General features: G+C 39.8%; 1 protein-coding gene across 4 annotated transcripts in view; it reads left to right on the top strand.

The window, feature by feature from the left end:
• Window positions 1–1,247, top strand: part of PIGG (phosphatidylinositol glycan anchor biosynthesis class G) — a 39,124-nt gene extending 37,877 nt beyond the window's left edge. For 2 of the 4 annotated variants that reach the window (XR_001161765.2, XM_003801105.3), the window contains one exon: window positions 923–1,186. Coding sequence is in view for 3 of the 4 variants with exons in the window: in XM_003801105.3 (XP_003801153.1) it covers window positions 923–1,139 (217 nt within the window). In the remaining variant the exon portion in view is untranslated. Of the gene's footprint in view, window positions 1–922 lie in introns of all 4 variants that reach the window. The other 2 variants (XM_023507684.1, XM_023507685.1) reach the window with 1 other exon arrangement.
• The last annotated feature ends 13,710 nt before the right edge of the window (window positions 1,248–14,957 follow it).

A 14,957-nucleotide genomic window follows, 5' to 3' on the forward strand; every position in this document is an offset into this window, starting at 1 on the left:
CTCAAAAAAAAAAAAAAAAAGCACAAAACCATAGGGCAGTGGTTCTCAACCTTCCTAATGCGGTGGCCCTTTAATACAGTTCCTATGGTTTGCAACCCACAGGTTGAGAACCTCTGCCATAGGGAATTGCTTTAAGAAATAGGTTAGATAATATGTGACACTTATCTTAATGGTCTGAAAACAAAGGGAAGACATTAATGTGCTTTGAGGTGGTTCTTATTTCAAGAGTGCTGTTCTTCACTGTTAATTTGCTTAGAAGCACTTTCAAACCAGTGTCCTCAGACCAGACAAGAGTGACAAGATGTTCTATTAGACAGCAAGAAGAAAAGTTTAGAATAGAACTTAAATTTATATTGCATTGTATTCATTGGTTATATTTTAAGATATACTATATGTGATACAATAAATAGTACATGGGTATAGTTTTTAAACAAATATGCAACATTTGGGAAACGTCTTGCATATATATTGTGGTGCCCCAAAGAGCAGGGAAGCCACTGACCACACCCAGATCTCTTTGGGGGCGGGGGTCCCAGAGAAACATGTCTAACAAACACCCTTTTATATACCATCAGGTTTTTGGAAGCTTTTCTGGAGAGCTCTCCCAGCACTCTTCTTTTGCCTCTGCTTTATATTGCATAGCATTTGTCTCTTCCTGACATGTTTTTCCTGTCTCCTTCACTAGAACGTGTGCTCCTGGGGAGCTGGGACTGTTTTTTCCCTTTTCCATTTCTCTAAAGGAATGCTACCCTAGTACAGAAGTGACTGGTTGGTGTGCAGAAGAAAGAATGCACCACCTTCTAGTCCAGGAGCAGGAATTACTGCAGTCCTTCTCAAAGTGAAAGTGTTACTTGCATGTATGTTCTTGCCTTTTGTGACACATGCGACATATGCTAATACACATTTTCTTTTCTGTTAACAGTGATTCAGCGCTGAGTCATGCTTGCTTCTGCTACGCACTGATTTGTTCTATACCAGTTTCCACATACATTATTTTGGTGACATCCCTGCGTTATCATTTGTTTATATGGAGCGTATTTTCTCCAAAACTTCTCTATGAGGGAATGCACCTACTCATTACAGCTGCTATTTGTGTATTCTTCACAGCCATGGATCAAGCCAGCCTCACAAATTCTTAGACTAAGCTGGACACTGGAAAAATAATATATTTTTAAAGTCTGCTATTTACTTCATGGATTTGGATATTATAAAATCTGTTTAAATGCAAGATCATTAAAAAATAGGAATTTTATGACATTAACAAATGGTTTTAATTTGTTTGACCACTGTGCCTGAGTTTAGATTAAGTAATAATTAGTTTAATAAAAGGTCACTTTAAAATACTTAAAGTTTGGGTGGCACCCATAGCTCAGTATACAGGGCATCAGCTACATACCAAAGGTGGTGGCCCAGGCCAGCTAGAACAACAATAACTGCAACAACAACGACAAAAAAAAAAATATTTAGAATTGAAATGTCTTCTTGTATTTTTCCCTTGACCAATATGAAGTGACCATCATTGTCTTTTGTAACTTTAGTTGCTTTAAATCCACATGTATCTCAAAATAAGATTGCAACCCCTCTTTTCTTCTGACTTCCATATTTCTATTATAAATATTTATGCACCCAATTTAAATGCTCCTAGATTCTTAAAACAGACCTTGCGTAGTCTGAGCAATATGACATCCTATAACACCATAATAACAGGGGACTTTAACACCCCTCTCTCAGAGCTGGACAGATCCTGTAAACAGAAATTAAACAAAGATATTAGAGATTTAAATGAGACCCTAGAACAACTGTGCTTGATAGACATATGTACAACACTCCATCTCAAAGATAAAGAATATACATTCTTCTCATCATCCCATGGAACATTCTCCAAAATTGATCATATCCTAGGGCACAAAGCAAACCTCAACAGAATCAAAAGAATTGAAATTCTACCTTGCATCTTTTCAGATCACAAGGCACTAAAAGTAGAACTCTACTCCAGCAATAACGCTCAACCTCACACAAAGGCATGGAAGTTAAACAACCTTATGCTGAATGACAGTTGGGTGCAGGAAGAAATTAAAAAGGAAATCAGTAACTTCTTTAAGTATAAAGACATTGATGACACAAGGTACCAAAACCTATGGGGTAGAGCAAAAGCAGTCCTGAGAGGAAAATTCATCGCTTTAGAAGCCTACATTTGAAAAACAGAAAGAGAGCGCATCAACAAACTCACAAGCCATCTGATGGAATTAGAAAAAGAAGAACACTCTAAGCCTAAACCCAGCAGAAGAAAAGAAATATCCAAAATTAAATCAGAGATCAATGAAATTGAAAACAAAAGAATCATTCAGAAAATTAATGAAACAAGGTTTTTTGAAAAAATAAATAAAATAGATAAGCCCTTGGCCAGACTAACTAGAAGTAAAAAGGTAAAATCTCTAGTAATCTCAATCAGAAATGATAAAGGGGAAATAACAACTGATGTCACAGAGATACAAAAGATCATCTCTGAATACTACCAGAAACTTTATGCCCAGAAATTTGATAATGTGAAGGAAATGGATCAATATTTGGAATCACACCCTCTCCCTAGACTTAGCCCAGATGAAATAGATCTCATGAACAGACCAATTTCAAGCACTGAGATCAAAGAAACATTAAAAAATCTCCCAACAAAAAAATGCCCTGGTCCAGATGGCTTCACACCAGAATTGTATCAAACCTTCAAGGAAGAGCTTACTCCTATACTTCAGAAATTATTCCAAAAGATTGAGGAGGAAGGAATCTTCCCCAACATGTTCTATGAAGCAAACCTCACCCTGATACCAAAACTGGGAAAAGACCCAACCAAAAGGAGAATTCTTAATAAAATCTTAGCTAATAGATTACAGCTTATCATCAAAAAAAGTCATACATCAGGATCAAGTAGGTTTCATCCCAGGAATACAAGGCTTATTATACACAAGTCCAATAAACATTATTCACCATATCAAAGAAGTAAAACCAAAGACTACATGATCTTATCAATAGATGCAGAAAAAGCATTCGATAAAATCCAGCATCCTTTTTTAATTAGAACACTGAGGAGTATAGGTATAGGTGACATTTCTTAAACTGATTGAAGCTATCTATGAAAAACCCACAGCTAGTATTTTAATGAACAGAATAAAACTGAAAGGTTTTCCTCTTAGAACTGGAACCAAACAAGATTGTTCTCTGTCACCATTACTATTCAACATTGTGCTAGAAGTTTTAGCCAATACAATTAGACAAGACAAGGAAATAAAGGGCATCCAAATGGGAGCCGAGGAGGTTAAACTCTCCCTTTTTGCTGATGATATGATCTTATACCTGGAGAACTCCAAAGACTCAAGCACAAGACTCTTGGAAGTCATCAAAAAATACAGTAATGTCTCAAGATATAAAATCAACGTCCACAAGTCAGTTGCTTTTGTATACGCCAACAACAGCCAAGATGAGAGGTTAATTAAGGACATAATTTCCTTCACCATAGCCCAAAAGAAAATGAAATACTTAGGAATGTATCTAACCAAAGACGTGAAGGACCTCTATAAAGAAAATTATGAAACCCTAAGAAAGGAAATAGCGGCTCGGCGCCTGTGGCTCAAGTGGCTAAGGCGCCATCCATGTACACCCAAGGTGGTGGGTTCGAATTCAGCTGGGACCCGCCAAACAACAATGATGGCTGCAACCAAAAAATAGCTGGGTGTTGTGGCAGGCGCCTGTGGTCCCAGCTACTTGGGAGGCTGAGGCAAGAGACTCGCTTGAGCCCAGGAGTTGGAGGTTGCTGTAAGCTGTGATGCCACGGCACTCTACCCAGGGAGACAGCTTGAGGCTCTGTCTCAAAAAAAAAAAAAAGAAAAGAAAAGAAAGGAAATAGCAGAGGACATCAACAAATGGAAGAACATACCATGCTCATGACTGGGAATAATCACATTGTTAAAATGCCTATACTTCCCAGAGTAATTTACTGATTCAACGCCATCTTTAAACTACCTACTTTCAAGACTTGGGAAAAAATGATTTTGCGTTTTGTATGGAACCAGAAAAAAGCCCATATAGCTAAGGCAGTTCTTATAACAAAAACAAAGCCAGGGGTATCACTATACCAGATTTTAGTCTATACTACAAGGCCATAGTGATCAAGACAGCATTGTACTGGCACAAAAATAGAGATAGAGATATTTGGAATCAAATAGAAAACCTGGAAACTTACAGCCACCTAATCTTCGATAAACCAAACAAAAGCATCCACTGGGGGAAAGACTCTCTATTTAATAAATGGTGCTGGGAGAACTGGATATCCACATGTAAAAGATTGAAATTGGACCTGCACCTTTCTCCACTCACAAAAATTGATTCAAGATGAATAAAGGACTTAAATTTAAGGCATGAAACAATAAAAATCTTCAAAGAAAGAATACGAAAAACACTGGAAGATATTAGCCAGGGGAAAGACTTCATGAGGAAGACTGCCATGGCAATAGCAACAATAGCAATAATAAACAAATGGGATTTAATGAAACTGAAAAGTTTCTGTACAGCCAAGGAGACAACAACCAAAGCAAATAGACACCCTACTCAGTGGGAAAGGATATTTGCATATTTTGAATCAGACAAAAGTCTAATAACCAGGATCTATGCAGAACTTCAATTAATCTACAAGAAAAAAACAACAATCCCATACATCAATGGGGAAGAGAGATGAATAGAATCTTCTCTAAAGATGATAGATGAATGGCTACTAAGCATAGGAAAAAATGTTCATCATTCCTAATTATTAGAGAAATGCAAATTAAAACCACCCTGAGATATCATCTAACCCCAGGGAGAATGGCCATTATCACAAAATCTCAAAACTGCAGATGCTGGCAGGGATGTGGAGAAAAAGGAATGCTTTTGCACTGCTGCTGGGACTGCAAACTAATACAACCTTTTTGGAAGGAAGTATGGAGAAACCTTAAAGAACTCAACCTAGACCTCCCATTTAATCCTGCAATCCCATTACTAGGCATCTATCCAGAAGGAAAAAAAAACTTTTATTATAAAGACACTTGTACTAGCCTATTTATTGCAGCTCAATTTACAATCGCTAAAATGTGGAAACAGCCTAAATGTCCTTCAACCCAGGAATGGATTAGTAAGCTGTGGTATATGTATGCCATGGAATATTATTCAGCCATCAAAAATAATGGAGATTTTACAGCATTTGTACTAACCTGGATGGAGGTGGAACACATTATTCTTAGTGAAGCATCACAGGAATGGAGAAGTAAGAATCCTATGTATTCAACTTTGATATGAAGACAATAAATGACAATTTATGACACGGTGGGGCATGGGGGAAGGGGAGACCAGACAGAGAGGGAGGGAGGGGGTGTGAGCAAGAAAAAAGAAAGAAAATAGTGACTAATTCTCATATAAATTGCATTTAATTTTGACCAAAGTACATTACTTAAACATTAATTTTTAATTCAACATGTTAATATGTTGTTTATCATATTGCATCCTCATTTATAAGTGATATATGTTTGTAATTTCCCCTTTATAATAATATATTTTCTCCAATTTTAATATCAGGTGTATCCAGATTAAGTAGAATGATTTTGAAGTATTTCTTTTTCTATTGTCTATAAGATTTGGCATGATCTGTTTTTTTGAAATTATCGTTTACTTTTATTTATAAATATTAGTTGTCTTGGCTTGGCGCCTGTGGCTCAAGTGGTAAGGCCCCAGCCACATACACCTAAGGTGGCAGGTTCGAATCCAGCCCGGGCCCGCCAAACAACAATGATGGCTGCAACCAAAAAATAGCCAGGCATTGTAGCAGGTGCCTGTGTCCCAGCTACTTGGGAGGCTGAGGCAGGAGACTCACTTGAGCCCAGGAGTTGGAGGTTGCTGTGAGCTGTGATGCCATGGCACTCTGCCCAGGGGGATAGCTTGAGGCTCTGTCTCAAAAAAAAAAAAATTAGTTGTCTATTTTTTTGAGACTTTGGAAAAAACAAAATAAGAAGAAGAAGTTAACTGATCAAAGTATTCTATAATAGACATACTCCTATCTGACAATGTGAATGTTACTTTCTTTGCATTATTACTATTACTATTGCTTAATATTTCATTGTAGCAATTGTCTGATTTCTTTTCTGAATGTATTTATCTTCATTCATTCTTTATGAGGTTTTTGTTCTCAGTCCTTATGTTTTTGTTTTTTTTTTTTAGTCCTTATGTTAAACATTGTTATTGTCATTAAATTTAGTCTTTAATTCTGAAAAAGAAATAAAAATAAAATAAAATAAAATAAAATAGTGTTGTGGTGGTGCCTGTAGTCCCAGCTACTTGGGAGGCTGAGGCATGAAAATCACTTAAGCTGTAGAGTTTGAGTTTGCTGTGAACCATGATGTCACAGCACTCTACACAGGGTGACAGCTTGAGACTCTGTCTCAAAAAAAAAAAAATACTTATTTGTATTTTTTGCATCATATTTCCCCTATTAACCATCACTCCAGAAACTAATGAACTTTTAATTTTCCTCTGGGTAAGTTATGATCCCCTTGGCCATAGAACCCAAATATATGATGAATAAAAAGGTATTTGTTTTTGTTTTTGTTTTTGGCATGCATGACTTTTAGGGACCCTGGTCTCTGTGGGCACAGATGCAGCTGCTGAAAGGTTCACCTTGCGGATTCCAGCACTCCTGCAAGTCCTCAATGCCACTGAGGATCTCAAGGAGCTTGGATTTATTATGTGAGTTACATGTGTTAGTATTTATGGCATTTTAAATGAAAACTAAGGCAAATAATTCATTTTAAAATAATCTATGGCATATTGATATAACATTTTACAGAAAAATAACTGTATCTTCCAAAACAAAAATATTTACTGAGAAGAATGGTATTGTTTTATATTTTTGTGAATCTAATGTCCAGCTTGGATTCTGCATTTTATCTGTTGTGATATGAGTGTTTGGTTGAAGTATAACCAGCCTTACACAGGTAAGTAGCAGAAAGGAGAAATATTTTAATATCCTTATTCTGATCACTGTGGGTGTTCTTTTTTAATACTGACACCAAAACTCGGCAAATGGAGTTTCTCGAAGGTTAGTTGGACAACAGAAAAGGAAATGAGCACAGTAAAAACTGGTGAAATTTTACAGAGGTCTGTAACTGACTTAATAGAATTATACCCATGTCACTTTCCTGGTTTTAACAATGTAGTATGGCTATGACCCTGTGGGAAGGGCACTTGAAATTCTATACTATTTTTGCAACTTCTTATGAGTCTTAAACTATTTCAAAAGAAAATTTATTTTAAACAAGATGATTTGCAATATGGAATCTGAAACTGTTTCAATACACTTTCTTGTCTCGTTTCATTAAAAATCACTATCTCCTGCCCTCAGAATGGATCTTTTACCCAGATGTGATTCTATAACTTCTGTTACAAAAGTTTAGAAAATGATAGTTCACTGAGTTATATAGATTTCCAAGGGTTGATGTCGTTTATTATTTAACACCACCATCACTTGTTATGTCACCCTCAGTCTCATCAGAAAAGTCTTATTGAGATGTTCGCTTTGGCAGATGTTTCTAAATATTTGTGAAGTCACAAATTTTGTGATTGGCAGCACATAGTGGCTTTTTTTTCTTGAGTGGTATTTTTCTTCAAGGAAATGTCTGGCAGATAACCAAATTCCAATAACCAGGTTTTCCTTTTATAAAATAAAAATGGGGTTCTATGGCCAAGGGCCCATCCTGGAGACACTAGAAGTTCTGAGTGCTGCCCTCCACACACTTCCCACCTTGCACAGGCTGAGATGTCACTGTTGCCACTTCTGCAAGGGGTATGGGTATCCTGGTGGGAGCCTGTGTGTGGGTAACCTGCCCTGATCCACACTCAGGCACCAGCAGTTTACCCCCTGTGACCTTTGCCTTTAAAACACTTCTGATTCAGAAAAATAATGTAATCTAAAAGGAATTAGGGAATTGAATACAAACATTTAAAATCTCACCCTTCAGAAGCAACAACAAATATTTAGTGAAAACAACTCAATGTCTCTCTGGATGGAAGAGGAAAGGATAGCGGGAGGGAACGCAGCTGGGTGCACACCTGAGGGTCAAGCTGCATAGCACAGTTCTGGATCCAAAGTTATGTCATTTTTCTGAATTTAACAGAAAAATTAAAAATGAAACAAAAGGAAAATGTTGAATTTTGGATAATTTTCTTATTATAAGAAATGTTCATAAAATATTCTTAGAAAATTAAAACATGTTATTTCAGAAACATTGAGATTAATGTTGATTTTTGAAAATTAGCTACTCTTTCCTGTTTTAGTCCATGTCTAATAACTCTCTGCTATAAAAGATAACAAAGTTACCACACATTCTTCCTTCCCCTATTTACCAAATTTTCTGTAAAATTATCATTTGTAACCTCCATATTTTGTTCTATAATTTACAGAATTGAGCACTTTTAATTCTGTAATAAAAAACTCATTGCTCACCCCTGGTTCTTTCCATCTGCTAAATTCTTATTTTCTTTTCTCAATTTGCAGGATAGATTTTATTGCCTAGTAATTTTTTCAAAAAGGAATCAAAGATGTTTAATTCCTAAGTATTTTCATCTATGTAATATCAGTCTGGTGTCCATGCCTTTTGTAGAATTCTTAAGCAGTAGTTTCTTCCTTCGAGACATGATAGAAATTGTGCTTTGTTGTTAGCTGAGGTTGTGTACGGTCAAATTGTGCTTTGTTGTTAGCTGAGGTTGTGTATGGTCTAAAACCAAACTATGATGCGCTAAGCCCTGCAATGGTGTGCTGATTAGCAACACTGTGTAAGGATAGATAAAGATTTATAGACAAGCAGGACACACAGAATGCCTTCATCACGTTAGGGACATGCTTCACCACAAGAAATGAAGCAGTGGCCTGGCATATGCACAGCTCACACACATCAGAGGCACCTTCACCGGACAGGGAGCTGGCCCAGGATGAGGGGATGTCCTTGTGGGGTGGGCATACTATGGCTCTGCAGCTGGGGGAGACATGTGGGAGAGTGGGCCACCTCATCCAAATCTTGGGACAGTGGGCTCCAGGTAAGGGCTGAGGGAAAGCAGGAGGCCCCACGTGTGAAGGGGTAGGTGGGGGGCCTATACTGAAAGAAGCCCTGGGTCACCAGACACCTTTGAGAACTGAGAGAAGGTCATCACTTCTGCCAAAAGTTTGGGATTGTTGTAAATAAGTTTACAAAAAAAAAAATCAGTTGATAATTTTGAGGAAAATAGTTGTGTGAAAAGGAAAATATCGTCAGGGAACACTATGGATGAAGTTTATAATAATAAGTAGACACTGGATACTGATTTGACCTATATGTTTATTAAAAAGTAGTTTAACATAGTAAATTAACTTTATGGACATCCTGTATATACACAGAATGAGATTAATGGGAGAGAAGGGGATGTAGTCACCTGGAAGTGTAGAACGAAATGCCAAGGCTCAAGGTGAGAAATCGGTGAACTTGGAAATAACTAGAATAGAATGTGCCTATTTTCCCCACAAATACAGAGGCATATTCCTAAAGAAAGTGGTTGCTTGTAAGGTTGGAAAGAAGGAAGAGAAGTAAAACAATAGTACTGTGTGCATTATTAGTTTGATTTAAAATTGAAATACAGTAGAACCTCTGCAGGGTGACCACCCAAGGGACTAACAACTGGTCAGCCTAAGGAACTAGGTCTACTGTACTGATACGTACATGTGGTGGTGCATGTCCAGTCTATGAAAATTAGGTCAACTTGAGGTGGTCAATGTAGGGAGGTGGTCAACTATGGAAGTTGTACTGCATATGTTAGTGTAATCTACTATGTCTACAAAATAGAGAAAAACTGATCACACCAGTAGATTAAAAAAAATTGATAGAATTCAATACCCATTTTGATTAAAAAACCTCATCACGCTCCTTCATTTGTTAAGAGATATCTACCAAGATCCTAATGACTAGGCACAAGTATTCAGGCTTTTGTCCCTGCAGGGATGTGCTTGAGACCTCAGCAAGCAAAATTAGAACAGAAACACACAGAGGTGATGCAAAGCAGGAAACAAACACAGATGATATTGGACATAGATAAATAATTAGAGTTAGAAAAATTTTTTAGCAATGTCACTGGGTACAAAATTAGCTTACCAGGTCAGTAATAATAGCCTTTAGCAAAAAGCAAATACAAAATGTAGTTTTTAAAAAAACAACGTTCACAACCAAAATGCATCTCAAGGAGAATATAACAAAAGTTATGCAGGGCCTTTGCAGAGAGAGGTATTTATGGAGAAACAAAAGAAGATGTAAATAAGTAGAGACAAACACCTATTCAAACATGGAAGGATTCAAAACTGTCAGGATGGCATTCTACCCAAATCAATCTGCAAACTCAGTGCATTTCCCATCTGAGTGCTGGAGGGCACTGCGTGGCACGTCACTGTCTTGTCTAAGTACAAGTGGAATGTGCCAGGAGCAGGTGAAAACATCATGAAGAAGAAATATGTAGGACATCGTCTATAGAAGAGAAAGCAGAGCACAGAGGAGGACAGTGTAGACGTGGAGCATCAGTGCATGTGAGACGTGATGTCACAGTTCAGAAATAATAGGTTATAAAAGCTATGAAGTAATTAGCTCAACAGATAATAAAAGAAAAGTGCTGGAATAATCTAGTTATTCATATAATAAAGGACAAAGTTGCAAAAGATATCTATAGATAAAGACACAGAAAGATGGGTAAAACAAGATCTCTGCCTCTCATTACAAATAAAAATAAATTATCAGATGGATTAAAGACAAAAATATTAAAACTTTTACAAGACAAGGAAACAGCAAGATAAAAGAGGATTTCCTGATTAAGAAACAGGAAGCATAAGTCTTAAAGGAAAAGATTCATAAATGGGATTAACTTTTTGCCAAATGAAAAAACAACTACACTCCAGGGTAAGATATTTGCAAACCACAAAGGAGTAGTATTCAAATTATGTGCAATGAAATCCTAAAAAAAATCAAAAAGTAAAAACACAAAACTTTTTCAAAACTAGGGAATAGTAACACAGTAGAAAACACTGAAAAACCATTAGTAACTGTGGAAATGCAGATTAGGACAAGATACCACTTCACAGAAACCAGCACAGGACAAAGTAATACTGAGTGCTGGGGGAGGCAGTGAAGTCTAGCTCCCCGCACCGCTGCTGATGTGTGGCCTACACCTATCCACATGTGGGACCTTCATTGTGCACAGCACTGCCACAGAGCCGAAACGTCGTCCCCTCTGATCTGTGCAGGGGCAAGAGACTTGGAGGCAGTCTTATCTGTGAGCAAGAAAGCAGGCAGAAGGGTTTTCACTGCAGCATTAATTATAAAGGTAAAAAAGGAAAGAAGTGAGGAACTCCTCAGTGGGGACTGCTAAATAGACTGTAATTTATCTACACGTAGAATATATAGTATGTCAGAATAAATGGATCAAGCCTACATGTACCACCACTAAATTAATCTCAAAAACATAATGTTGAGTGTTAAAAAGTATATTGCATCAAGATTAAATACAGTGCAACATCATGTATGTGAAGTTTTAAAATTACCATCAATATAATTTGTGTGGACACACACTTCCAACACAAGCACAGACACACGCCTGGGTGACCCACCACCAGCTCCCACTGGGTGTGACCCAAAAGGTCAGGGGCAAGGATGAGAGGGAAGCTTTGAGTATTCCTATAAGTTTATATCTTTAAAAACAGGGCTGTGAGGGCGGCACCTGTGGCTCAGTGAGTTGGGCACCAGCCCCATATACCGAGGGTGGCAGGTTCGGGTTCAAACCCAGCCCTGGTCAAACTGCATCAAAAAAAGTAGCTGGGTGCTGTGGCAGGTGCCTGTAGTCCCAGCTACTCAGGAGGCTGTGGCAAGAGGATCTCCTAAGCCCAGGAGTTGGAGGTTGTTGTGAGCTGTGGGATGCCACAGGACTCTAGGGTAATAAAATGAGACTCTGTCTCAAAAATAAATAAATAAATAAATAAGGCCGTGCACAGTGGCTCATGCCTGTAATCCTGGCACTCTAGGAGGCCGAGGTGGGTGGATTGCTTCAACTCAAGAGTTCCAGACCAGCCTTGAGCCAGAGCAAGACACTGTCTCTAAAAATAGCCAAACACTGTGGCAGGCACCTGTAATCCCAGCTACTCAGAACACTGAGACAAGAAATCCCTTGTGCCCAAGAGCTTGAGGTTGCTGTGAGCTATGACGGCACAACACTCTACTGAAGGCAACAAAATGAGATACTGTCTCAAAAAAAAATAGTTTCTATCTTTATAAATAAAAGAGAAATGTGGACCAGATATAGAAAAAACAATTTAAACAGTTGAAAAGTAAAATCTTGTATTTTGTTTTTGATGGCAATGCAAACTGAGTTTCAATGGTAGATACACATTGTTGAATGTAATCGACATGCTTAACATTTCTCCTAAGTGAAAATAAAGGACACGTGTGGGGAAAGGCTATTCCGAGTTATATCAGTTGGCGGCCACTAGCCAACATGGTTTTATGCATTGGGAATGTGGCTGGTCCAAATGAGATGTGCACTAAGATTTCCAAACTTAGTACGAAAAAAAGATGTAATTCTCTTTATTCTACAGTTCTCCCAAAGAATGCGTACACAGGCTTGAATTAGGGTGACAGGCAGTGGGCTAAAGAGATGGGTGTCCACTCTGATGTCCCAGTATCTAGTGGTGCCTGGAAGAGTTGGCAGCTATTGAGTGAAGAAAATAAAGATTAGCAACCTGTGCTGAGTTGAATGGCTTGGTGACAGGCATATGGTATAGAGAGGGGGTTGGGGCTGGAGCCACTCTCCTGAGAAGGGAAAGGTCAACTTTGGGGGAAAGGCTGAGTTTGGGGTCTTGAGGGACCTTGAAGGGAAGGCAAGGAAACAGTTGTCAGCACCCAGAGGCCTGGAGGGAGACTGACATCTTTACCCTGCAACTCCATACCTGCACTTATAGAACTCCCACAAATGGTACTTAGGAGCAGAACCTGGCTAATGACCCTAAACTGCTTGTCCCAGCCTGTGGTGCACCCATAAGACAAATGAGATGTTGGTGAGGTGATGCCGATGCCGATGCCAAGAGATGCTAGTGTGCACTAGGATGGGGTGAGAGCAGGGACAGGCTGTGAGCTGGGATAAAGTGTGAGCTAGGACGAGGTGTGATCCAGGATGGAGTGTGTGCTGGGACGGGGTGTGAACCAGGACAAGGTGTGAGCCAGGATTCAGTGTGAGCTGGAACGGGGTTTGAGCCAGGACAAGGAATAAGCTGGGACCGGGTGTGAGCCAGGATTCAGTATGAGCCAGGACAAGATGTGAGTCAGGATGTGGTGTAAGCTGGGATGTGGTGTAAGCTGGGATGGGGTGTGAACAGGGATAGGGTGAGCTGCAATGCATGCGCAATGAATGGGGCTGTGCCGGACAGTGAGGATGGGTGCTGAGGCAGACTCCTGGTGGAGCAGACTTATCCAACAGCCAGTTTGGGCAGTCATGCACTGACAGAGGAGCTTCCAAATGTGAAGTCTCTCATCTAAGGAAAAAAATAACCCGAGTTAGGCTTACAGAGTAGACTCTAACAGGCAGGTGGTCCTGGTGCATATAGGTGTGGAAGTTCTGCAGCAGAGCAGACCCATAGGGATTCCAGGAGGCCCAGGCAAAGGTGACCTCTGGCTGGGCCTGGGCAGTGGGGAAGAGAAAGATCCAAGGGGATTCCAGGAGGCCCAGGCAGTGGTGATCTCTCACTGGGCCTGGGCAGTGGGGACGAGAAAGAAAGAGGAGCAGCAACAGCCAAGGCTGGGAAGGGAGGGGAAGGCTGCTAAAACAGGGCAGGGAGGAGCAGAGGGGCTGCAGAGGGAAAGCCCCTTGCAGAGGGAATTTCTGGGAGTATGAGTGACTCCTACTTGGACTGGGGACAGACACTCTGAGAGGGGGCTGAGATGTACTAGTGTGGATTTGTGAAATAATTCAGTTATCTGTGTCTTTCATTTGAAAATATTTACAAGTAAGTCCAATGTAATTTATTTTCAGAAATTTTATCCTTTTAGGAAATTACTCTTAATGTTTTAGCTTTTTATTGGTTGATTAGATATTCATCTGACAGATCTATCCTGGTTCATGAATATCTGTGGCCTAATGTGGACTTGGCTTTGTCAACCACTGCAGGGACAGGTCCTTGCTGCTGTCACCTGAAGTCCGCAGTACATAGGCAGAAAGGAAGGAGCGTATCCCAGAGAAAAGAAGCCACCACAAAACCTCCACTGAGCTCTGCACTGGGTAGAACCTCAGAATGTGGCCTTACTTGGAAATAGAGTCTTCATAGATCATACTGGATTAGGATGGGACCTATGTCCAACAAGAGTATCTTTACAAAAGGCAGAAAAGGCAGAGAGTTACAGGGGAGAGCACCAGAAGGCAGAGACCAGGAGGGAGTGATGATTCTGCTGCCCGGGAACACTGCTGCCATCACCGGACTGACTCCTCGGGGCTTCCAGAAAGAGCCAAGTCTGTGACATCTTGGGCCGGACATCACCCTCCAACTGTGAGAAAATAAAAATTTGTTGTTTGAAGCCAGCACTCTGTGGAATTGTGTTATGGTAGCCCTAGGAAGTAAATGCAATCTCCTGAAATGTCCCAGTGCCTGCAGTGTTCCACGCCCCTGAGATGGTCCAAGCCTTTGATGTGGCCCAGGAGCCTGGGGTAGTAGCGATCCTTGCCTGCAGCCCCATCATGTTGCCCTAGAGCCTGGGTACTTCCTTGGCTGATCAACATCAGAGTATCTTTGGCTACTGGGTCCCTCTACCTTCCTCTCCTCCTTGCAGCTTCAGTGACCCCTGACCCCCTCAGAGGGTCTCCACAGGGCCCCTGCTCCCTTGAACCTTAAG

This window comes from Otolemur garnettii, unplaced genomic scaffold, assembly GCF_000181295.1.
Source record: "Otolemur garnettii isolate 467f Iridium unplaced genomic scaffold, OtoGar3 scaffold00198, whole genome shotgun sequence".
Lineage (NCBI taxonomy): Eukaryota > Metazoa > Chordata > Mammalia > Primates > Galagidae > Otolemur > Otolemur garnettii.